The 24,310-nt window shown below is 52.9% G+C and overlaps 1 protein-coding gene across 9 annotated transcripts in view; it reads left to right on the top strand.

The window, feature by feature from the left end:
* The window catches only part of Lar (tyrosine-protein phosphatase Lar), a 291,572-nt gene that overhangs the window by 163,202 nt on the left and 104,060 nt on the right, over positions 1-24,310 (top strand). For all 9 annotated transcript variants that reach the window (XM_025305793.1, XM_025305796.1, XM_025305792.1 and 6 more), the window contains 2 exons: positions 2,236-2,367; positions 3,740-3,898. In XM_025305793.1, coding sequence (XP_025161578.1) covers positions 2,236-2,367; positions 3,740-3,898 — 291 coding nt within the window. The remainder of the gene's footprint in view (positions 1-2,235; positions 2,368-3,739; positions 3,899-24,310) is intronic.

The raw sequence follows: 24,310 nt of genomic DNA, 5'->3' as shown, positions 1-24,310 counted from the left end.
CGTAAAAGTACATCTAATGATCCAAAAAGAGGAGAAGCCGATGCCGCGGCGAACGGCAGCCTGCGAGTTTATCGCGCAGCGAGGCACCCGTTAACGCCCGGCGGACGGACATTTTTCGGTCGCGAAACGATCGTATAAACGCTCGCATTAGCCCGGCTGCGGCGAGATAAACATTCCTCCAGCACCTCGGCTGGAAAATCACATTTTATTATTATCCATTAGTCTCGCGCTCGCGAGACCGGCGATAGAATCGTTTCGCCGCGCGGCGCGGTGCACTTCGCCAATGGCGGAGCTCCAAAATGGAAAGCGCGCGACGCGACGCGACGCGACGCGACGCGACGCGACATTCGGCCATAAAGAGATAAGATAAAAAGCCGCGCGCGCACAGCTCCGGTGTGTCGATGTGACGCGCACGGAAAGGGCGCTCATAAACGACGCATCGATTTCTCGCCGTAGCGCGACGTCGCGGCCGGATCGCAAAGTTCCGAGACCAATTTAGCGCGACGATAGCGCGCGCGCTCGGTGCCGCCGCTTCAGATACCAGCGCAGCTCTGCCTGCCCTGTCCTTCGTCCCAGGGCGAATCTCTTTTACGTACGTTCCACTCCCCCCTTTCAACCCCCCGCTACGAAGGCGCCCTGCTCGACGCCACAGCGAAGCACGGCACACGGCGCGGCGCGGCCCTGACAAAGGAGCGCGTCACGTCCATCCATCTTGCACCGGCCGTCTCTTTATTCCCGGGTTAAAAGCGTAGCGGCGGCGGCAGTTTGGATTTGCCGTCGCGCTAAATCCACTAATTTCGGCCACCGACTTCTGCCTCGGTGCATTCGCGCAGCCGCCGCGATCGATGACGGCAGACGGAGAGAGGGAGAGGGAGAGAGAGAGAGAGAGAGAGAGAGAGAGAGAGAGAGAAAAGGAAGGATACTCCGTTCTCTTTCTCACCCTCTCTCTCTCTCTCTCTCTCTCTCTCGGAGGTATAAATTTCGCGAGCGCAATCAGATTGAACTTTTACGATGTTAATTCGTACAAGGCGGCAAACGCGCGCCTCGGAGCTCGATACAATTATCGGGAACGTTATTCTCGAGATCTCGATTCTTTTTCGAGAAATGCGCGGACTCGAGACCGGCGATAAAACCCTCCCTTCCTCACTCCCTCCGCCTTGCCGAGCGAGCGGTCTCGCTGGCCGGCGTAAAAGCCGAGTGCCGTGTGTCGTTTCCACACGACGTATCGAGATTTTGCGAGCGTCCGTCATCCTTCCCGATTTCAAATAAAATCCACGAAAGCCGTCCCGGCTAAATGATGAAACGCAGACTAATGACCCGAATTGCGAGAAGTAGACTAATTACCGCCGGTAGCCGAGACGGGGAGAAAATATCTGCGTAACCGAGCGCTGCAATTTTCCTTTGCAAATTAACGTTTTCCATGCCAACCGGCCGGAGCGCGCAACCGTGAACTTTTTACTTAAATTTCAACAGTGAGATGCGAGAAACGTTAAAACGCGCAGTTTTCACGAACGTAGGATCTGGTTTTATACGACTCTCTCCCCGGCGCTCCGTGACTCTTTACGGAAAAATCAACGTGTTTCCCGGCGCAAATAGCTGAAATAATCTTTAGCCGGCTGCAAGCCCGCACAATCTCGTCCCTCTGGAACGACGGCCGGCGCCGAAATCCCCGCGCAAGATATTAATACTTTTCATTACGCGTATAAAATCCGTGACTCTCTTCGCTTCACGCGAGTCGAAATTAAGAACCTGATGTTGAAGAGATCGGGAATACTCAATGTTGGAAAGTTACACGTGCTCAGCGTGCGAATCGCGAGCCTCGCGTATTCGCGACGAAGCGCGACGAAAAGAATGGTGTAATTACGTCGTCGCTTGTGGCTAAAAGAAAAACCCCTCGTACAAACTGCGCGACGAATTAACGCCGAGCGAGGTTAGACGAAACGTCAATTCCCAAATGAGCACGCTCGCAGCACTTTGTACGTCCTGCGGTTGGTTCGAAGAAGGAGGGCGAACAGGATGAAGAGAAAAGAGAGCACGAAGAGGGAAATTTATTTCGGACGCACGAGATGCGCGCGCGCGCGCGCGCGCGCGCGATCGCACGAGCGAAGCCTCGAAATGCGTCCGCGAGGGCGATCGCGCGAGGGCGGCGTGACTGCGATACCCCGTAGGGATAAACGACAATCCTATTGTGAGCCCGGTCTAATCAGGGAATCCCGCTCGATCTTTTGTTCACAGGTCCGCCGACGATCCTGGTGAGGCCACAGTCGCAGCAGGTGAAGGCAGGCGGGATAGCCAGCTTCTACTGCACTGCGGAAGGCGCGCCGCCGCCCCAAATACACTGGCGGAAGAACGGCAAGAGAATTTCACGTGAGTTCGCGCTCTCCTTCGCGATTCTCGCACCCCGCGTTCCCCTCTCGATCCGTATCCCCGGGATCGCCCAAGCTGTTGAAAATACCCAAGGGTTCCCCGCGCGAACGCGAGCGCGCTCCTCCGCGGCGAGAAGCTTCGCGCGAGATCCGCGTCTTGGAGGGGCGCGGAACCGCCGGCGCGCAGCCGCCGCCGCCGCCGCGAGAATGACCGAAATGAAAATTTTATCGAAATTAAAAAGTTTCGCGACCCAGATTCTTCACTCTCCGGCTTCCTCGTCCACCCCGACCCGGTTCTCGTCCTTGCATTTTCTTCCCCTTCTCGCGAGATGCATTTTTCGTTTTGCACGCGCGTCTCCCTTCACGCTTCAGCTCTTGTTACGCTTTCGGTTATTCTTGCCTTCTCTCCTTCTCTCCTTCTCTCTCTCTCTCTCTCTCTCTCTCTCTCTCTCTCTCTCTCTCTCTCTCTCTCTCTCTCTCTCTCTCTCTGCAACTGATTTTCGCGCTTCGGCACTAACGGGAATCAACCGTGTTTCGCGAAATGCAGGTATATTATGTCAGATTTTTCGTGCCAAAGATATTGCCTCGGGAAAATAAAATGTCGCGTCTTCTCTCACCTCCCGCGGAGGATTAGCCGCGGGACGAAAGGATACACGGATCGTAAACGCGCAAACTAATTTTACCCGCGAGATATTCGGAGCTGTGAATGGACCGCTCGTCGCGAAATCCGTGCCAATTCGGAACGGAATCTGCGCGGCTGTGAAGCTTCGTGCGTTCGCAAGGTTCGCAGTGAAATCCCGCGAGACGATCTCAGTGACGACAGTCGCGCGACGCGTTGATTTCGCATAACGTTCGGGCTGATCCGCGAAATGTATGTACCCGAGCGATCACCGTCGGACCACATTCGTCGACGAGACTCGCTAATCCGACGAGGAACATCCGACGAGATAATGGCCAGCGACCGCTTGAAACATTCTGAACGCCAATTGATGGCGAGCGGACGACGAAGAGAGGACGATAACAGGGGTGACCCACCCGCTCGAAATTTATACAGACGCGCGATCCAATTCCCATTCAATATTTCTCGGTCCGTGGAATTGGATACTAGAGGGAGCGAGAGAGAGCGAGAGAGAGAGAGAGAGAGAGAGAGAGAGAGAGAGAGAGAGAGAGAGAGAGACAGAGAGAGGACACACATACCTCCTTTTATTAGATTCCGCGAGGGCGCAATTTTCGATCTTATGCCGCGGCCGGCGCGAACCGCCGATCATTTTCGCGCGCTCTCCGATCGGCATTCTCTCGCCGCCTTTTGTGGCGGGAATATTCCTTTTCACGGCGTAACCCGTCCGCCTCAATCTTCCATCTTATGTCGGCAGAATCCCAATCCCGATACGTGGTGCACCCGTATGAAAATGGTGCTTTACTGCGGATCGAACCTGTCAAGCTACAACGCGACAATACCAACTACGAGTGCCTAGCTGAGAACGGAGTCGGTGACGCGGTTTCGGCCGAGGCTACACTCACCGCTTACGAAGGTAAGTGAAATCGCCATGCCTTGCCATTGTTCATTCGCAACGCGAGCGAGAATCGAGAGGAAACACTCGCTATTCCGCGCGACGAATCCTATATCTTGATCCTGTGGAGAAAGTCGCTCTTACGACCGACAGGCGCACGCCTGTCGAGAAACGCCCGTTACGAGTTATTCTCGATTGTGTACACTTTGCTTCCGACGTGTGTCGAGATATCACGGCACGCGTCAACACGCGTGTCCAGTCATCGTTCATTTGCAGCATTGAAGCACACTTTCCCATCAGGCGTTGCGACCTTCCTTGCAACGCTCACTTGAATTTTTTTCTATTTCTCTGACGCACGGTAAATCGTACGCTCGCGTGCTAAAGCGTCGTCCAGCCCGTAAAGAATTCATTCCGGTACGTGGGAGTAACAGCGCAAGTAATGATCGAGAGTCGGAAAGTGCTGCAAAGTAAGAGCGTCGTATCAAAGACGCGCGTGTGCGTCGTAAAAGACGCAAAAATCTGCACTCGACGGAAATGCGGAAGGTAACGCTGTACGAGAAACGCGCGCGCGCGCGCGCATTCAAGCTGACGTGTGTTTGCGCGATGTATGCGAGGATCACGTAGAGAAAAAAATATACTCCACTCAGTCTCGTCGAGTATATTCTGCTTTTGTAGCGACGTCACACGAGCGAGCGAGCGAGCGAGCGAGAGAGAGAGAGAGAGAGAGAGAGAGAGAGAAGCGAGCTCTTATTTCGAAGTTATACGCCGCGACATAATTTTCGTCGGCAGGCTCGCGGGCTCAAAAGGACTAGATTATACGATACGCCGGTAAAGCTCCGGTTTTATCCTTTCGGTGCGCGAGAACGGGAGCGTGGGAGCAAATTTTCGTGTTTGTTACTTCATGACGGAGGTCCTCGCTGAGAATTTTTCGGCGCATTACGACGTAATAACTATGAGAGAGCTATCGGCGTGCGGCCGTACGACATCGCGTTTAATATTTTAAGGAAGCTTCCAGGACAGCTGCCACCGTTTGGTAATGTTCGAAGCTTTAAGCTTCCTATGCCGAGCCTGAGAGTTTGACTGCGCCGCGCGCGCGCGCGGATAACGGCTTCGAAACTGTTTACTGATTTAAACCTCGCTTAAACGTACTTTCGTGCTCCGAGCCCGCCGATATAGACGATGTGTCATTTATCATTAATGCTGGATGTATCGCGAGCAAAGCTGTCGTACAATACTCGGCTAACCTGCACTCGAGACGCGGGCGGTTTGATTAAAACCGAAGAAACAAGACAAAAATATCCAAGTCGCGATAGCTCTCTCTCTCTCTCTCTCTGATTATGAACGATCGAGCTGTCGGCCGGTCGGTAAAACGCGTAGACTCTGCACAAACTAAGCAAACAAACATTGCCGCCTCTCGCGCGGCGCAAAATCTTTGGAATAGCAGCGGGAGAGGCGCAGACTCCTCTCCCTCTCCCCTTCTCTCTCTCTCTCTCTCTCTCTCTCTCTTTCTCTTTCTCTCTTTCTCTCTCTATCTCGGAGTTAAATCCGTTCGAAATGAAGCGGAAACTTGGCGCGCATCTTGCCGAACTTTCTTTTACCCCATTCCCCCCCATCTATTTACGCGACATTTGTATGGAGGAACGAGTGGCTTAATTCGGCGTTTAATTCGGCAATCAGACGGTAGGCGAAATGAACATAATGAAGGAGAAAACCTAGCCGCGCGCGAGACCTCAGCCTTTCCGCGCGGACGAGGTGGAATCTCTCAAACTTTCGCGCGAAACAGTTTAATTGGCTTGACCGGCTTTTTTAATTCGATTCGAATTTCGCCTCGTGAATATTTCTGCTCGTAATCCGCGGCGTTCAGCCCGCAGCGAAAGCGGATGGAACGTGTCCGATCGGACGTTTCGTCCATCTTATACCGTCCGACTCGGTGCTTCCATTCTCCCTTCCATTCGCCGTTTCGACGTTTCTTCATTCCGTCTTGCTTCCGTTCGCCCGCGCAGTCGCGTCGCGTAATCCAATATGCGCGTCGTGCTTTTTGTTTTTTGTATATATATATATATGTGTGTGTGTGTGTGTGTGTGTGTGTGTGTATACGTATATATATATTTTTTTACCTCGATCGTCGGGCATTTCCTGCCAATGCTGTTCGCATCCGGCGGCCGGACCGACCCCGCTCCTCGTAAATCACGGATATTCACTTGATTTTCTGAAACCTCCGCCACGATTTCAATTTATTTGTTATAAAGTTGATTCGGCCAGATGAGCGCGCTCCCACGGGCGCAATAATATGCGCGCGAGCGCGAGCACGAGCGCGCACGCGGACGCGGACGCGGATCACCGTGAAATCAGCATTCGTCAAATTGATCGACAGTTTTCACCGCGCGTCGTTTCATTCGCGTCCCTATTTTACTTGCGTATCATTAATGCGCGCCGACCGGTGCGAGCCTATGCCTGACGGTGAAAACAATTTCGCCAGCGAAAAAAAAGGCGAAATGCGTTCCGTACGTGTCGACCGCGCCCCGCACCGCCGTCGTCATCGTCATCGTCGTCGTCGTCAGCCCACGCGTTCCTATTCACGCACCGAATAATTCAGCGAGCTTTTACCGACTGGCTGGCGGAGAATTCTTTTTCAAGCACGCACGATAAAGCTTTTTCATGAAGGACAAAGTTCATTCCGCCCGTGTATCCACGAATTAAAGGCCACATTGAAATTGTACGTAGCGGAAAAGGAATCCTCTCCCCTCCCTTCTTCCTCTCTTCTCCCCCTCGGAGCCACCGAGGGCGCGTGCTCGCTAATTACACACGCTAAATCGCGAGGCATGCCGCGAGAACACCTAGCCCACCTCCCGGACCGGAGAATTCACGCAATTAATCGCCGACTCGCAGCGCGCAGCGCGTGCTTTTGTACCCGCGCGTATCCTCTTTTCTCTTCTTTTTAGCGTTCCTGCTCGCGTCGCCTAATAGGTGTCTCCTCATACACCGAGCCTTCTCCCTCTTGCGCAGAAACTATTTCTCGCGTATAACGTTCGCAAAAGACCGGCCGAGGCTGTGAGGGAAGGGGCTGAGACGGAGAGAACGTACACCCGATATTTCCTGCGGACCGTGCCTTGATTAGCCCGCTCGTCCGGAAGGAATAATGTTCTTTAGAGCAGCGATATTTTCGCGGGCCACATGTGCCCGGCCGCCACCCTATTTGCCGGGTGCGCGCGTAAGCTCATGTCGGCCATATCGACCCTCGGCCGCACATACCCCGCGCGCAAACTTCGTTATCCAATCCATTGATACGATAAATACCTGCAAGCTCGTGGTAAAGCCTCATTCGGATAATGCGATTAATTGTTAGCCGAGGCGTGTAATGATATAATGACGTAACGATCGCGCGAGCGAGCGAGCGAGCGAGCGAGCGAGCCCGCCGCGCGATTATATGATACGCGTATTTGGCGGACAAAAAGGCGCAAACGACTGCGCGCGGATAATTGAAATATAGACCGGGCGCGTTACCGGTCCGCCTGTTCAATCTGCCACGCCTCAATCGGCCGGTTATGCATTTTTCATGCGCGCGATTAGGTGACATCGCATCACAGACATACGATAATACGCACGCCGGCCGGCGCGCGTGTAGCGCGGTTACACGCAGCCCTCCGCGAAAGGATTAAATTTACTTGCGATTCATCAGCGCCAGATCCGCCGGGCGTCCCCGCGCTAAAGCTCCGGGATATCAATGTGTATCGGGCGGAATCGCTGCATTCGCGAGTCGACTCGCGATCGCGTCTGTATCTCCGGCGAATTGAACGCTTGTAAAACCACAATGGAGCCAATAAATGCGAGCCGATGCGCGAGAAATGGCGGATATAATGTAAGGATCAGCGAGCGTTACGGGAAACACCCCCACAGCCGCTGCAGAATTTTCATGAGAATTTCGCTCGCCTTCTCTATCCCCCCTCCTATCACCCTCCCAAGCCCGTCGTCGTCGTCGTCGTCGTCGTCGTCGTCGTCGTCGTCGCGCAGCGCACCGCCATTCCTCCTTACGGCAAAAATCTGAAAACCATTTCGGGATACGTGGTCGGGAAACGGCGTACTCGGCAGCGTACCCGACTTTCGTTAGTATCATTGCGCTTTTATTCCGCAAGTTTCCGGCTGCCGCATCGTAATCGCATCTCCTACATCGCGCCGTTCCGTCGTGAATTATTTATCCGATCGTATCGAAATTACAAGTGCATTCTCAGCGGCAAGGATATCCGCGCCGCGTATCTTCCGCGTGCGGAATTCATTGCGACTCGGCGAGGTGCGCGAAGGTCGAACGGCGCGAGACGGATAATAAATTAATGTACTTTTTACGTTACGAGAGGTGCGCGCGTCGTATCCGTCGACATAAGCGCATTCTGGCCGCTGAGCAGAGAGAGAGAGAGAGAGAGAGAGAGAGAGGGAGAGGGAGAGAAAGAGAGCAAGGGGATCGGTATCGAGGTTTTTCGAGAGCGCATCTGAATTTCTCGCAAGAACACCGAACAATATGTGGATGCAATGCGTTTGCGGGGCGCGACGCGACGCGACGCGACGCGGCGCGTAATAAGAGAAAAATGTGTCGATTTACGCGACGGCGACACGACGGTTCCTCACTGCGGGATTCCCCGAAAGCGCGGCTGCGCTTCTTGCGCGTGCCGCGGCAAAAACGGCCCGTTGAATTATTGGTTGCGTTTCTCTCGACGGGATAATGTCGTTTCCCAGTGACGCGTCTTGGATCGATGTTTCGTCGCCGCGAACAAAACAGGCGGCGCAAAAGCTCCGAAGGTATCAACTGCGGCTGTAAAACACGCCCGATTTCGCGGGAGCCGCGTCTCGCGAGTGAGGCCGCGACGCCGAGAGGGCGGTGACGGGCATCCGTCGCGTCGCCGTTTTCATTCACCGCTAAATACGCGTAAAGTATATTAACCGCCGCGCAGAAAGCCGCAAGGCGCTGGCCCAGTTCCGCGTCTTGCAGGGAGCCGGAATGAAATTTGCACGAGGACTAAGTGGCGTCTTTGGTTCTCCCGTAGCACAGCCGAGCGATTCGCCGCGTCGAAGCATCGAAAGTTCGCGAGGAATTGCCGCCGCCTCTGCCCGCCCCTGCCCCTCCCTCCCGCGAAAGTCACGCGAAATAATTCTTTCGGAGCGCAGCGCCGGCGGAATACGAAACGGGCAACGATCCCGTTTTAATTGCCGCCCGTACAATCGCGCGCCGGCCGATGTAAGAACGCGCGACGGACGGTCGACGGTATTCAAAATGGAAATTGCGTTAAATCCTGCACAGGCGCGAATAACGAATGAACAATGGTCCCGCGGGGAAACGCCGTGTTACCTTGTTTCTTCCGCTTTGCCGCAGCTCGCGCAGCGGTAATTAAGAGCGCTGCGAACGCCGGGATTGATGCGTCGCGATAACAATGGCATTATTTTAATGAGACGTTGTAATATTCATTTAAATTTCTTACTTCCGCCGGGCACGCTCACTTCCTTCCGCGCCTTTGACGATCGTCTCGTCTAATCTCGTCGTCGATTGGAGAATTCGTACAATTGACTCCACGGATCCGCCGCCCGACCCGACGAGTCGCCGGGTTTATTCGTGAATTCTTCTTTGATCAATCTCCAATCGCGAAAGAAACACGCATCCTGTACAACGTATTATTTGCCCCGACGAGTTCGAACCGATCCCCCCCCCCCCTGTCTAATTGCATCGTTCAACTTGAACTTGGTTGGCACTTGACGGTGCAAAGTTAACGATTTTTAACTCTTGGCTCGAACACAGTTCGCGCGCGTGCGCGGAGGAGACTCTTCGGCGAATGCAAAACGCGGTTAAATTTACGCTAATTGTTTCGCAGTCTCCGCTTCAAGTTTCAAAACTGCGACGGTCCGCTAAAAAGTCCCCGCTAACTGAGAAACCCCAAGTGATCAGGAGGTATTGGCTAAATCCGATTCTTAATTAACAAGCTACATCGAGATTTCTGTCTGTCGCTCTCGGCGGCTCTCGGTATCTGATTTCACGTCGTCGATGCGATCCGCCATCAGCGACTTTTTTGCCGGCGCGCTCTCTCGTCGGACGCGTAAGAAAAATCCCGAAGAAAACAACCGGATCTCTCGCCTCGCCTCCCCTCGTCCTCTACGATCGTCCGCGACAATTCGTTCTCCTTTCGGGCGGGCGGCACTTCGGACGGAACTTTTGCCAAGTCGGACGTTTTAATTCGAGAAGCGATCGAGCGCGCTGGGGGAAAAACGAGTCCGCGCGGAAACTAAAGCCGCCTCGATAGACATCGTAAATAAGTGCCGGCTCCGTTCTCCCGCTCGTATTCGTACTCGCTGTATGGAAATGTAAACCCGACTCGAGTTTACGTGCCACCGGCCGTATTATCAAGCAGTTAAGAAAACGTACACCAAATGACCGCGCGGGATGTAAAAGGCTGTTTCCAGATCTCCTTCGTGGAATCGTTAGTATTCACGAGCTGAGTCACTCTTAAAAATTAATTATGATAACAGCTTCGCGTCCGCGTTTCTTAGATATTCTGCTTGAACGTCATTGAAAATATTTCCTCGGGAAATTTTCGCTCGATGCTCGTAATTAGACAGAAAGAGAGAGAGAGAGAGAGAGAGATGGGATTTTAAATTTAAAACGCGTTGCAAACATGAAAACTCTGATAGTCGCTAATAAATAATGAACATTAAAGGAGGATATGGAAAGACGCGGAATTAAATTGAAATATTCGTATGTTTCTGAATAAAACTCTGCTGAAAATGAGCTAAAGCTGGAAATTATTGAAATATTAAATTACGTATGTATAAATGGAGTGAATTTTCTGCTGCGTTATGTACGGAATACAATTGTTTTGTCAATATCACTTTTATAATCAAATATTAAAATTGAGAGAACATAATGTAATGATGCGCCCTTACGGGCGCACGTTCTCGCTAAAAGATTTTATTTTATTATATATTTTTTTTCCATATCCTGCGTATTTTTATTTTTTATGACATTACGCGTTTTATGAAAGAGGCAGATTTAACGCCAGTGTGCAAAATAAAATCCACTGAACTTAAAAATCACGAGGCGCGTTCGAGTGTTTGTGTTCATTATTTTGCGAACATACGTATAACGAATGATCGCCGAATCGCGCTACCTTTTGGTGCACAAAAGTCAATGCATTGCTTTCGGAAAATTCTACATTTCCGAAATGTAAGCCCCTGTGCTTACTGCAATGAATGATCATTGTCGATTAATGCGAGCTGCTGTATATGCTAATACAAAATCAATGATATCAATCGAAAACATATGCACGCGAAAATCAAAGCATAAATTATTTAACTTGAAAAGTGCCGTTCAACGGAAGACACGCTGACATTTAATCACAATTTGAATATTACATCAAGACTTCTGTTGAAATATTGAAGCATGCTAACACCGGGTATTAATTACGGTCTATAATGCTTATCAATCAAGTATAAGATTATCATATTTACTGAATGTAAATATCTACCATTAATGCTCAATATGGCATAATGCGATATATCATCATATTTCGCTGACAATCAAAACATTCGTCGATATTAACGTACGTTAGCGTAAATTTGAAAAGCTCGTTCGCGACCATGTTTTTTATATAAAGTATTTAAACTCGAACACATAACACACGCTCTATTTATACACGATGCGTGTCGTACTGAAATTTAGACACCCTGTATACACATCGTGATCCAAATGTATTAACGAATTAAATCTCAATTACACCAGAATCAGACTAAAGTCTTCATTATTCATTATTAGCAACCTTTTTTTCTCTCAAATTGCACTTTCTCACGTTTTCACTAACACGAACGCTGACGCTTTGCATCGCAAATCCAAGGCAACATTTCGCATTGGTCTTTAACGTAAATTAATTCCCATCTTAACAGAAATACCAAAATCTATAACTTCCGCATGTACGTAAATACGTTAATCGATGCCGACTCCACGAAAGAATGACTCACCGTTCACAGGGAGCGCGGTAAATTCCCCTTTCCAACGCTTCTTGTTTCGAGTCGCTACGACGCGTAGGAGAGGAGTTATCGACGTTTGCATCGATCCGCGCCGTCGATCTCGGGGCCAAGCGCGCGACGCAGACCAGCGTGAGGTGGTAGGTCACGCGCGGGACGACGCGTCGCGTGACTGAAAAACAATAGCCGCGTTCCACAGCGCCTTTTTAAGAAATCGTATTCTCCACGCCGTACGTGACGGCACGCGGCCTTGCCCCCACTCCGCGGCCCTGACTTGCATGGCCGCTCCGATCACGCGGTCGCCGGGGCAACGCGATCTCCCCACTACGCCGATCATTCACAGCTGTCCGCGTGACAAGCGCAGCGCGTGGGAGTGAGACAACGCGAGAAAGCGAACACGGCGTTCGCAGAGAGCAGCTCGTCGATCGCGCGCGGCTTCAAACTCTTCGGTAGCTCGCTAATGAGTCGACGCAGCGACATGAGGGAAGAATCGATCTCTTTATCGACCGCACTTGTACCGCTCTTGTCGACCGACAGCGGACGTATACTGCGCGAGTTAAATATTATCCGAAGCTGCGAATGGGGATTTGAACCGCCGCGCACGGTTCGCGCGAGCAGACGATTCGGCCGCTTGGACGAGCGCGGCGCGCGATACGGTTGTTTATTTCATTGGAACTCGACATTCTTCTCGTTATGGATGCTGACGGATAAAAATGGCGTTAATACGGCGTGTGCATCGCGAGAAACGCCGATTGCAACGTCGATCTCAGCGGGATTCTGCCGCTGCGCCGCGGCGACATCCGCTCTGTGACTTGTGAGTCTCGTCGGCGTTGCGATTTGCTCTTAAAGGGGTCAAGCGTTGTTAACGAGCCCGGGTATAATCGATTAAGCGTGATGAGCATCGCGTAAGAGCTCGGGCGGAAATATCGACGCTGGAGAAACACCGAAGCGTGAAGAGCCTGAAGGGACTCGGCGAACCGTCAATCCCCGGCTATTGTAACAATGATGTAAACCCGTACGCGAGAGAACGAGTATAGAATGGAGGAGGGCGCGCGGGGGGAGAGGTGAAGAGCAGCGCGTGGTAGGCGCCGGAGGTGGACAACATTTACCCCGGAGAAAAAGGGCGACGGGATTTCTGTTTCGAGCACGGGGCTCTTTTGTTTCGTACGCGGAGAGGTTGTTTTCTTTCGCCCTTCTCCATCCCGCTTGTTTGTCTCCCGGTCGTCTCCACTCTTTTCTTCTCTCTCTCTCTCTCTCTCTCTCTCTCTCTCTCTCTCTCTCTCTCTCTCTTCCTCTTTTTCTCTCCCTCTCGCAGTCCCGCCTGCTTTCGCGGGGGCTTTTCTCTCGGCGGAATCAACGGCCGGGGAAGTTCGCAACGACCCTTACAATCGAACCCCGATGTTGCGCGAAAGTCGAGAGCGAGAGCGAGAGCGAGAGCGAGAGGACGATTCGAGGAGCGAGGAATTAGAGGAAACGCATAAACATCTCCGCCGCCGGTGGAAGCGCGTCTGCAGTTGGCTGCCACTTCCATCGGGGTAAAATTACAAGCCTCACGTTCTCCTCCGGGCGAGCTTTCGAGCTACTACCGATAGAAAATCAACCTTGTCTCGTCTGGAAAACGGTCCGCGAAGCTGTGTAATAGTCGGCTGCGCGCTCGCGCGCCAAGGTAGAAAACGAAATTGTCTCCTTCACGGGAATTCCCTCCCATCGAAAGGGGCGAAAATTCGATGGCTTCGCTTCTAATTACGAAATTGCTCGACAGCGAGGGATTAAGGGGTCTTGGCGGGTCGAGCTACGGCTGTTCGTTCGATCTCTTCCGAAGGGATGAAATGAGAATCGCGGAGGCTTCAAAATTTCGATGACGTTTCTCCAAAGGAGCGTACGAGATGAGTAACGAGATTTCTTTGAGAACTTTGAGTAAACTTCATCTTAACGGAAGCGTGAATTTTATTTTTTCGTCGCACGATATTCGCCGTTCGTGATACTAGATAGTTACCGTTCAAGGGATCGCGATGGCTTCTTAGCCGAAATTTTCGCGGAATCCACTTGAAATTCTTTCCAAAGTTTGCGGCTGATCGCGCGAGAGATCTCTCGCAATCAGCATATCTCGCGAGCAAAAGCCGGCTGATTAAAGCTTGATACGCAATGAAAAAACGAAAGAGGGGGCGAAAGTTTCGAAGCGGAGAAGAGCAAGGCGTCACTGGGACCAACACCTTTGGAGACAGTTTCGAGCATGGACGAGGAATCGAGAAAGAGGGAGAGAGAGAGACAGAGAGAGAGAGAGAGAGAGAGAGAGAGAGAGAGAGAGAGAACGATAGTGAGAAAGGGATAAGTTTAAGTTAAGAAGGCAAGAGTCAACTTTTAGTTGGAATGTCGGAGGGCGCCTTTGTGCTTTTACTCTCCGTCGGCTGCGCCTCTATCTAAACTGTTGCGGCGGCGGTTCGCTCGGAGAATTTAATTCGCCCGAAAAAGCGGCGCCTTAATTAGCAATTAATTGGCACATAAATTAGCTGCGAATTTTCGCCTACAGCGCCGTGCCGCGAACCGGAACGTCCATTTCTCCTTCTCTCCCTCTCTCGTTACACACACACACACACACACACAATACTATATCCCCCCCCTATTTGTCCATCTGTTTTTCGCTCGCTACCCCCCCCCCCCGCGCGCATCCTCTCCCATTCGGTTTTTCTTGCACGAGCCGGGCCACCAGCCGCGACAGAGATAAGAACGCTGGCAACTATTTCAGCAATCTAACTTTCTCGCGGGTTCCTGGAGAATTTCCTGCCTGGAGGCATTCACCGCCCTCATTCTCTCCCGCCCACCCACTTTATTCCCCATCCATTGCGAATTGCACTCTTAAGCCTCGACAGTGAAACTCTCCGCCGATGCCGTCGAAGGCGAAGAAGGTGACGCGTCGCGCGGGCGCATGCAACGAGCCAAATCGACGAGCGAAGCCTCGTAGAATCTGATCTTCGGCATCTTCGCCTCGACTGAACGCGGGACAACCTGTAGCTTCGTGTCGGTAAGAATTCGGGAAATCCGTCCGCACCGCGCAAATCGTCCTTTGATGCCTCTCCGGCTTCGACGTTCGCGGCGAACGTCGAAGCCGAGCAGAAGCGCACGAACGAGAAACACTTGTGACAATATATCTTTGCGAGGAGAAACGTGTTTGTGAAAAACAGCTTCTTGCAAAATGCAAGATCTGAAAAGAGCGCGTCGTCGCGAAGTAACTTTCGACGACGTCCCGCAACGCGTGGGGCACAATTCTCCCTTTTTAGCCTTCAGCCCGCTTCGCGTCGGGAATGAAAGACGCGCGCGAGCGGATAAATAATTTGGCGACGGAAGTCGACGCGGGGGGAAGCTTCCGAAATAGCTGATGATGAAGAACGACAGAGCGGAAAGAGGAGGTTAGGGAGCGGCGGCTATCGAGCGCGGATCGAGCGGGGGTCAAACAAATTGAAGCTTTTTCAGCTTTATCGGAGAATAATGCGCTATTTAACAATGGCTGTTTTATGCTCTTTCGGGCGGGCGCGAAGATGGTGAATGCCGACGGAGGTGGCTGATAACCCGGGGAGGGATCCCGGGATGAACGCGACGCGACGCTACACGACGACGCCGAGGACGAGAGAAGAAGGGCGGGACGGTGCGAGAATGGCCGCTATTCACCCTCCCCCCCCTCTCCGTCTTCTCACGCAAGGAGTCCGGAACTGGCTTGAAAACCGAGCCGGTCTTTCAGGAGGCTCCGTCTCGCGCGCGCGCCGCATGCACGTTCTCCTTTATTGAGGTCGATGATATTCGGCTCGTGCGCCGCGATTTTCTCCCCCCGTTGAAATATCCCGAGCGTGGTCGAACTCCTCCTCCTCCTCCTCCTCCTCCTCCTCCTCCTCCTCCTCCGCTTCCTCGTCCGGCCTCGATCGCCGCGGACGAAAAAGCATTATTCGCGGCCGCGTGGTGGTTTCGTGATTTCACGCTCCATTTCGGTCGATTCGTCGATCGCGCCAATTTTCGTGGCTGCCCCGCCCGCTCGTACGCGCGGAGTATCTCAAGGCTGTCGAGTGTCCCATCGCTCAACGATTCTGCGAAAAGACATCGCAGACATCGACGAGAGTCGCGCGCTGCTCGATGATCGTCCTTCGTTTGCGGCTTTTCAGCATCCGAGGCATCCGGGCGATCGACGGCGATGAACCTGACGTCGAGGCAAATCACGAGCTTGCAGTTTCACATCGAAATGCGAGCTCTCGTCCCGCGTTTAATGCCTCGACGTTTAATTCATCAAGTATCTAATTTTCAATGTTGTGTAACTTTCCATAACTATCCCGCTGTAAATGCTCTCTCTCTCTCTCCCTCCCCCACTCCCCCTCTCTTTCTCTCTCTCTCTCTCTTTCTATCTCGCAGCTGCTTCGTTGTATTTGTAGTTGAAAGGGCATCAAGTAGTTCCGGGGGACACTCCGTGTATGTGTTCCTCCGCGGTTTTCATTTATCGCTCCTTCCCCGCCGCCGCCTATTCTCCGTAACGAATTTGTCGACTTCCCTCACAAGGTCCTGCTTTTTCGATCCCAGCGCTCTCGCGCGCACGCGCGCCAGGTAAAAGGGCGAAATTGTCTGCCGTTGGCTCGCGGAAATTCTCTCACGAGGCGTATCGATCACGAGCCGCGCGAGTCTCGGCTCGAGATCGAGGCGAAAATAGAATAGCAAGGCGATCGTAAGTAGTAGTCTCCTTTAATTGAGAGGCTACAAAAGCAAGTCGGACGCGACATGAATTATGGATCCTTCTTTTCTCGCTCGCCCCCTATTACCTCGTCGGACTTTTCGTATCGCGCGGGAGCGTGTCTCTTATGATTCGCGGTACACGCGATTCGAGATGCGCTTTAATTGGAGATCCTCTGCTACGTAATTGCGACTTGTCGTTCTATAATGAATTATTGAGTGGATTGCGCCGCGACGCAGAGGAGTTGTTTGAGAAGTTCCACTTCTGCTGTCTTATTTATCTCTCTTTAGTTAATGCATCCGATACTTTCGCGGGCCGGCAGCGTTTGCTTCTCGCTCGCAATCGCTGCTCCCTATAATTCAGTTTCTCTCATCGAGCGACAGTTTGGTCGCCGACGGGTAACGATCTCCCTTCGAAATTCTCTCTCTCTCTCTCTCTCTCTCTCGCGCGCGCACGCTTTTTACGACAGAATGGATTCACCTTACTTTCGCATGAACTTGGCGAACGGGTGACGCTGCGGAACTTCGTAAGCCAACGATCCCGCGCGTTTTAGCCGATGTCGGCTCAAGTGACGCGCAAGTAAGCGCGGCTTAATTACACGAGAGCAGATAATACGTGCGTGAGCCGCGAGCTTGAAAAATTTAGACACGGCCGTTGTTCCGTTTACTCCCGGCTCGGAAAGTCCTTTAACGCAAGCTTAAGCCGCCGAGAGTCGAAGATTAAAGTGCCTCGAGTCCGTGCAGCCGGTATAGAGCCGTCCCTAGGGCAATTCTAATGACCGGGACTCTACCTCCCCGCGCGCTTCTTTCTCTCCCGACGCTTTTTCCACTTATTTTCGAGCTGCGAAAGGCCGTCGCGCGGGCGGCCAGGCCGCGCGACGCTAAGTAACCGAGGAAATAATCATCGCTCGCGCGGCCGCTCGCGCGCAAATTGCGCGCAAATAATGAGTACGAATTTCCACTCGTCCGGGCGGAAGCCGCGGATGCAATTTACGTGCGAAGGCGAGCACGGAGAGAAGATGGCAAACAAAACACAAGTGAGGCTTCGGAACGAAGTCTGCCGCGAGCACGGACTGCGATGACTTCTCGGGATGACCGCTACATCGGAGAAGCGTCCGAAGTTACTTCGACGAAGTTTTAATTCGTCAACCAGTCACGAGAATGTCCGACGACGAAAGCCGAGCCAACTTTGCTCGTGCAAAAATTAACTCGCCAATTTCTCCAGCGACTCCGACGCTGGAGTCGGAGGGAGGGCGGGGGGGGGCTCGTGTTTTCGACGACGCGTCGAGAAATTGTGACAAACGTGCGAGGATCGTCTCGCGTCCCCGCCGCCCGTTCCGAAGAGCGGCGCGGTAAAAAAAAGGATCTCTCTCACCGATCGCGAGATACGTTGCGAATAATGCAGCCGATAAGTCTCGTTTCCCGCGCTCGCGCTAGGGAGGATCGCCGCGGCAGGAAGTTTGTCTCGCAGGAAGGCTATTCGTCTTCTTTACTTCCGTCGGGAGACGCGCACGTATCTGTTCTCTTGCCGTTCTAATCTCTCCTGGAGGAGACTGACGGGCTCGCTTGTCCTGAAGGAAATGCCGAGACAAAAGCAACCGCTTCCCCTCTCCCTTCCTCCACTTCCCCCCTCGCTCTCTCTCTCTCTCTCTCTCTCTCTCTCTCTGTCACGCTCAGCACTGTCCTGTCTCTTCTTATCCGTTTGCTAGCACTATATAAGCGCGTTTGGCTGCAGGAGAGACTGAAATAAATATGAATTTCGCTCTCTTCTCGACAAAAGCTGGAGACGCAGAGACTGGGGGTCGCGGGAGGGGGGGAGGGGGGCGCGAGCGCGCAGGCGAGATTCGAGCGAGAAAAGGGAGCACGACAGGGTTAGTGGAGTCACCCCTCTGCATCCTACGTACGTAGGAGGCGCCTCCAATCGACCGGAAAATCCGGTTTTCCCGGGAATTAAGCCCGCAAGGGCGGGTAAGAAGGAACGGACTAAACGGGAACTCAGGCGGGTCACTTCCGGAAACTTGAGCCGCGCAATATGTACCGGCATAAGCGACGAGCGACGAGAAAAAGAGCAAGAGATTTTATCGGGAAGAGCGATCGAAAAAATGTTTCGTCGTCGAATGTACACGAGAGAGAGAGAGGAAGAGAGAGAGAGAGAGAGAGAGAGAGAGAGAGAGAAATGCTACAATGGAGACATTTGCGAAAGCAAAGCGGCGGAGCTTCCTCGGAGATGCATGAAAATTTACATGCTGATTCGTAGCACGTAATTTGGAAAAGCGCGTCAAATCGTCGAGGGAAAATTAGACTCTCTTTCTCTCATTTCGCCAATTTAAAGCAACACACGTTAGCACTTTCTCCGCGAAACTCGAAATTAGACTCTCCCGATCGCGCACCACCGTCGAGATGCGCGATCGATAACGATACGATGGCATTGGGAATCGTCTGCGATTATACGGATTAATTCACGGAGTCGCGCGTTGAATATGCATCGCGATGCGTTGCAACGACGACGACGATAAATCAAAAACGGCAGAGTCGAAAATTCGCACGCTTCGTTAAATTGTTCGATGCGCCATCTCGTCGTGATCTGAAACGCCGGCTACTGCTCTCGATTATTACTATTACGAATGTTGATCTTGTTTTTGTTATTATTATTATTGTTGTCATAATCATCGTTGTTTTCATCATTATTCTACATTAGCCCGACGTGTTGCTATTCTACACACGCGGAACAAAAATGCCGGCAAAACGGAACGGACAATCGCAAATAATGCATTGAATTATTGAATCGGTTATAAAAGTCATATCAAAATTTCATCGCGCATTGTTTCAGTGGAAAACAAAATGCCCCGAACACATTGTTTGCGATGCCGTATAATCGATAATTAATATTTTGAACGAGTTATTTACTCGGCCGCCGACATTATTTGCCGGACGATATAAATCAATCATGAGCCGTCGTCTGTTACATTTTGATTTTATACGCGATGCCTCAGGAATTACGCGCGTTCTTTCCTCCGTGGAATACTCGGAATAGCATCGAGAGAGAAAACGAGCGTTTTGAAAGCAGATCGGAGGGCAGGCGGGAGGGGGGGGGGAGGGGAGCGTATCAGTTGCGAGAAAACTTAAACGTCGAACCACATGGAAAGCATTCGCGATGCGAGCCAGACAAAAGTGACTCTGTCCGATTGGAGACGCGAGTAAAAAGACGTCGAACAATAGCGCGAGAGGGAACGCGAGGTAGACAAAGGCTTGCTCAAGACAAGACGAGACGAGGCAAAGCAAAGACGCGCGACCAGGCGAAATGAGACGGGAAGACCGGGGCTACCGAAATTCGAGAGCGCCCGCGGACTGATTCAGCGACGACGGCGGTTGGTCTCGTCGCGGACGCCAATTCGATTTAGTTTGTAGATTGAATCGCGCTGGTCGAAAAAAGAAGCGGATTCTAATTTCTTCCGAGCGAAGTCGGGAGATTCGTCACGAAGAAACATTTTCTTCGTCGCGAGCCATCTCCGCTCTTTGAACGATTTCCCCCGTACTTTCTTCTCGTCCTCTCCTTCCCTTCAGGTTAAGGTCCCTTCACGTCGTATCGACCCTACGGAAGTACCTATCAGCCAATTTCTCTCTCTCTCTCTCTCTCTCTCTCTCTCTCTCTCTCTCTCTCTTTCGTTCGTTCGTTCTCGCTCGGCTTCGTCCGGCATCCTCGATCCTCCGACTAGGCCTAAGGAAAAGGAAGGTCGAAATTGTTTCTTTCGTCGTGCAATTACGAGAAAGGAACAGAGAGAGAGAGAAAGAGAGAAAGAAAGGGGGAGGGGGGACCGAAAAGGAAACAAAACGACCGAGGACGGACTTCGGCTTCTTTTTCCCACGGCGATAAAAGAGAACTCGGGGACATACAGTGTTGATACAGCGAATTGTTAAGGCGCACTTATGAACAAAGAAACAGCCTAACGAACCGAAAAGTAGCCGCGCGCGCGCGCGCTCGTGCAAAGCAGTCACCGCCAAGCAGGACAAAGCGGAGAAAACGCTTCGCCGGAAGAAAAAGCGCGGTCCGCGCGATGTTGCAAGTGGCAGGTTGAAACGATGACAAATGCTTGGCGGCTGATGTAACTTCGTGAAAGGAACGCGCAGCGCGGAATAGTTTTACGCGAGCACGCGGGCGCGGCGGCGCGCCCTTTGCGATGGCCGCGGGCTCCGCGTAAAAATGATTGGCCCATTGCAACAAACGGCGCAACAACAAAATGCTCTCGCTTTGGGCACGAAATTGCGTTTTAATCATCGTTTGAACAATCGCGCGCGCGCGCGCGCGCCCGCCCCTCGGCCCTCCCGCGCATCGGCGTGATTATACGCGACGGCACGATTTTCGCGTAAACTGTCTCGGTGTTGCATTAATCGTTGCGCGTTCGTGCGATTTCATAAAAAGCCATTATATGATCACGCGCGCATAGGTAACGAAGTAACTTAGCATTCGCATTCCGAGGGTGGAAAAGCGCCGGCCGGGGTCCGCTCGCCATTGTCGTTGGGCCGAAATACCGTAACCGCGCCATCCGCGGTGTGCGGCTTATATCAAAGATACATATCCCTTCGAACTCTCCGAGCACGCGTCGTCGTCGTCGTCGTCGTTGTCGTCACATACGTGCACGCGCACGTAGACGCGATCGCTTCGGTATATTCGGTAAATTCAGCCGGGCCGCCCACCGTGACAATATTTGTCTCTCGCTTGCGAGATACGTTGCATTAGGCGAACGGGAAGTTCCTACAAATGGAAACCGTCGTGGCCGTCGTCACGTTGTTCTTATTCTCTTACGGCAGACGGGAGAGGAGGAACCTTTTCTCTCTCCCCCCGGAGACTCGTGCGAGGCTATGGAATTGTCTGTCTCTCTGACCCTCTCTAGTCACGAAGTCGACGAGAGAGGGACGAAAAGGGACTCGAGCCGGAAAACTCGGGAGCGTACTCGCAGTGGACCTTCCATCTTATCCCGTGCTGCCTCTCCCTTTCGACTTTCATTCTCTCCCTCTCTCTCTCCCCCCCTTCCTTCCTCCAGCTCGCCTTAACAGCGCGGGCGAACCGATTCTCGCTGACCCTCCGTGGAATTGATAGCGAGAATCCTAATTGCGCGCACGTATACGGACACGTCACGGACCATCGCACGAGAAGCGGAGAGAACGGACGGGCGCGGGATGAACAAGTCCCCCGCGGGCGAAGCGACGCTTCGCCGCGAAAAACGTCCGCTATTTAAATCAAAGGTGGAACGCGCGCGGTCGGAAATGCCGCTGCGTAACCGCTGGGCATTGTCCGGTAATGGCGGTATCAGTCAGTGAAATGATATCTCATCATAATTTCATTAGAATCGTGAGCGCGAGGTAGAACGACGGAGGGAGGGAGAGAGAGAGAGGGGGGGGGCGAGAACGATGAAAGGAGAGAGAGAAATATTCAGGGAACGAAAGAAAGAGAGAGAGAGAGAGAGAGAGAGAGAGAGAGAGAGAGAGAGAGACACAAGTTCGGTTCTCAGTGGCGCGGAATCGACGGCGCGATGAGAAATAGCGAAAAATTCACTGCCAATCCTCCGCGTCCAGAATCCACGCAGGAAAAGGCCGGGGAAAGGGAGGGAGGGAGGGAGGTATTCGGAGCGCCGAGCGCCCTTATTTGTGAGTTCTGATAAGTTCTGCCGAGCTGTCGGCGGGGCTCGAGTGCCTCGTTACCGATGTTCAGTCCTCGCGGAATATCCCGGGGAAGAGCCCCGGCTTTAATTTCACGCTGTAACGACGTCCGACTTGGCGAAACTCGGTAATCGGACGACTTCGCCCGGCGCCGGGAACGAAGACAGAAAACCACTCAGAGTTTCTCTTTCGGCACTCGCGTTCGCGCTCGCTCGCTCGCTCGCTCGCTCGCTCGCTCACGAGCGAGCGCGCGGGGCATAATGTTCTCCGACGGAATAGTTTCCTCGCCGCTGAATGCACGGGAACGCGTCTAGCGCACGAGAGAGCCTTCGTTCTAGCGTCTCGCGACGACATATAGTCAGATTCTTTACGTCGTTCCGGACTACTACGTCGTTCCGGCTCGCCGACAGCCGCTGCCGAAAGGCGCTCCAGCACCGTCGCGCACCGAAACGCTAGAAACGCGATGAGGCGCGTAGTGTATTATTCGCGAGAGGAATCGCGCTCGCTCTCGATCGGGATCCCAGTGTCTCGGCCAAGGCGCACGGTACTTTACGTTACGTTACTGCGAAGCGTCTCTCGTTTCATCGAGCGTTTCAATCGCTCTGTTACGGTCTCGTGTTATAATCGTTTTCGTATCGATATTGCGACGAGCTCTCGGCATCCGCGCGTCGTTGTAGCCTTCAGCCTCTGCCTCGTAAGCCGAATACGCTATCATCTCGCGAGTCAGAATCTCAAGAGCCTTTGACATGGAGATTATATTTCATACTAGATACCACACATGTAACAGCGGCAAATGCGCATAAACGCGGCCTTTAGCGCCACGGCGACGGGGAGGGACGGTGCGAAAATATGTCTGAAACATCCCGCGGCGCCGATATTAGCAGCGCGCGTGCGTCTCGCGATTGCGATTAGCTCGCGCTCGCTACGCCAACTCGTGGCGATATTCCAGTCTCCGCGCTTCCACGGCGTCTTCGTCGTGGAAGCACAGCCTCAGGCGTTGCGAGCTTGCTTCCGGCCGAACCACCGGATCCACATACCGCCATAAACATGGAGAGGACGAGAGAAGGCTCCTCTCGGATTTCCATCCCACTCGGCCGGCCGGGGTCAGAGGAGAGGGGAACGGTTGAAGATTTAAGGGTGGTTCCCCGGCAACCGAGCGGTCGCTGGAATAAGTTGCGGACTGAAGGATGAGCCCTATCTCTCCTCGCCGTGGTAGGTCCGATGGGTGGGTGGTCCGATGCTCGGCTACTTAATATGACCGATAGGAGTCTCGGTAAGCCATCAAAGTGTACCGTCCGCACCGGACCTACCTAGCCGACGCGGCGGTGGCAACGGCGGCAGCGGCTGCGGCTGCGGCGGCGGCACCAGGGAGCGAGAGGGATGTGCTGGGTCAGCCGTATTAGTTATCGTCAGGAAGCGACGCCCTAGCCGTTTCCAGCGGGTGTGTCCTCGCCGGTAGTCCCGATAATGTCGCAGAGGCGACCTCCTCGGAAAACGCCCAGGAAACGTCGCGCCGCACCGCGCCGCGCTTTTACGTCCCGGTATTACCGAGTCTGCAGCACTCGGAACATCTTGAAAATTTTACAAGCTTCTCTCTCTCTCTCTCTCTCTCTATCTATCTATCTATCTATCTATCTATCTATCTGCCTCTCTCCTTCTCTGTCTATCTACACTCTGCACTCGTCGCGACGTCGTCGCCATAAAGCCGCGCATAAACGGCAGATTAGAGTAATGCGCAGGAAGCGGGATCGGACGTCGAGCCGAAATCACGCATGCTAAACCGGTTTATACGTCGTATAAATTCTGCGAGAAGACGCGAGGGCCGCCGCCGGGTTGACCGGGAAATCCGTGAAATTCTTACGGCACTTACGCGCGTCCGTCCACCTAGCCGACTTGCCGTTCCCTCTCCCACCTCCCTTCCCCACGTCGACGTTCTTCATGTTTATATGCATCGAGAAGGGTTGGATCGTTCGCGGAGAGAAGGGTAATAAATAGCCGTTGCTCGGCGACGGTGTTCCCAACCGCCGGCGGAAATCCACGTCCAAATAGCCGCTGAGTACGCTTCTGAAT

The sequence above is a fragment of the Harpegnathos saltator genome, unplaced genomic scaffold (genome assembly GCF_003227715.2).
Source record: "Harpegnathos saltator strain DR-91 unplaced genomic scaffold, Hsal_v8.6 scaffold714, whole genome shotgun sequence".
Classification (NCBI taxonomy): Eukaryota; Metazoa; Arthropoda; class Insecta; order Hymenoptera; family Formicidae; genus Harpegnathos; species Harpegnathos saltator.
Note: the sequence above shows the minus strand (reverse complement) of the source record. Positions and strands in the feature narration are given on the sequence as shown.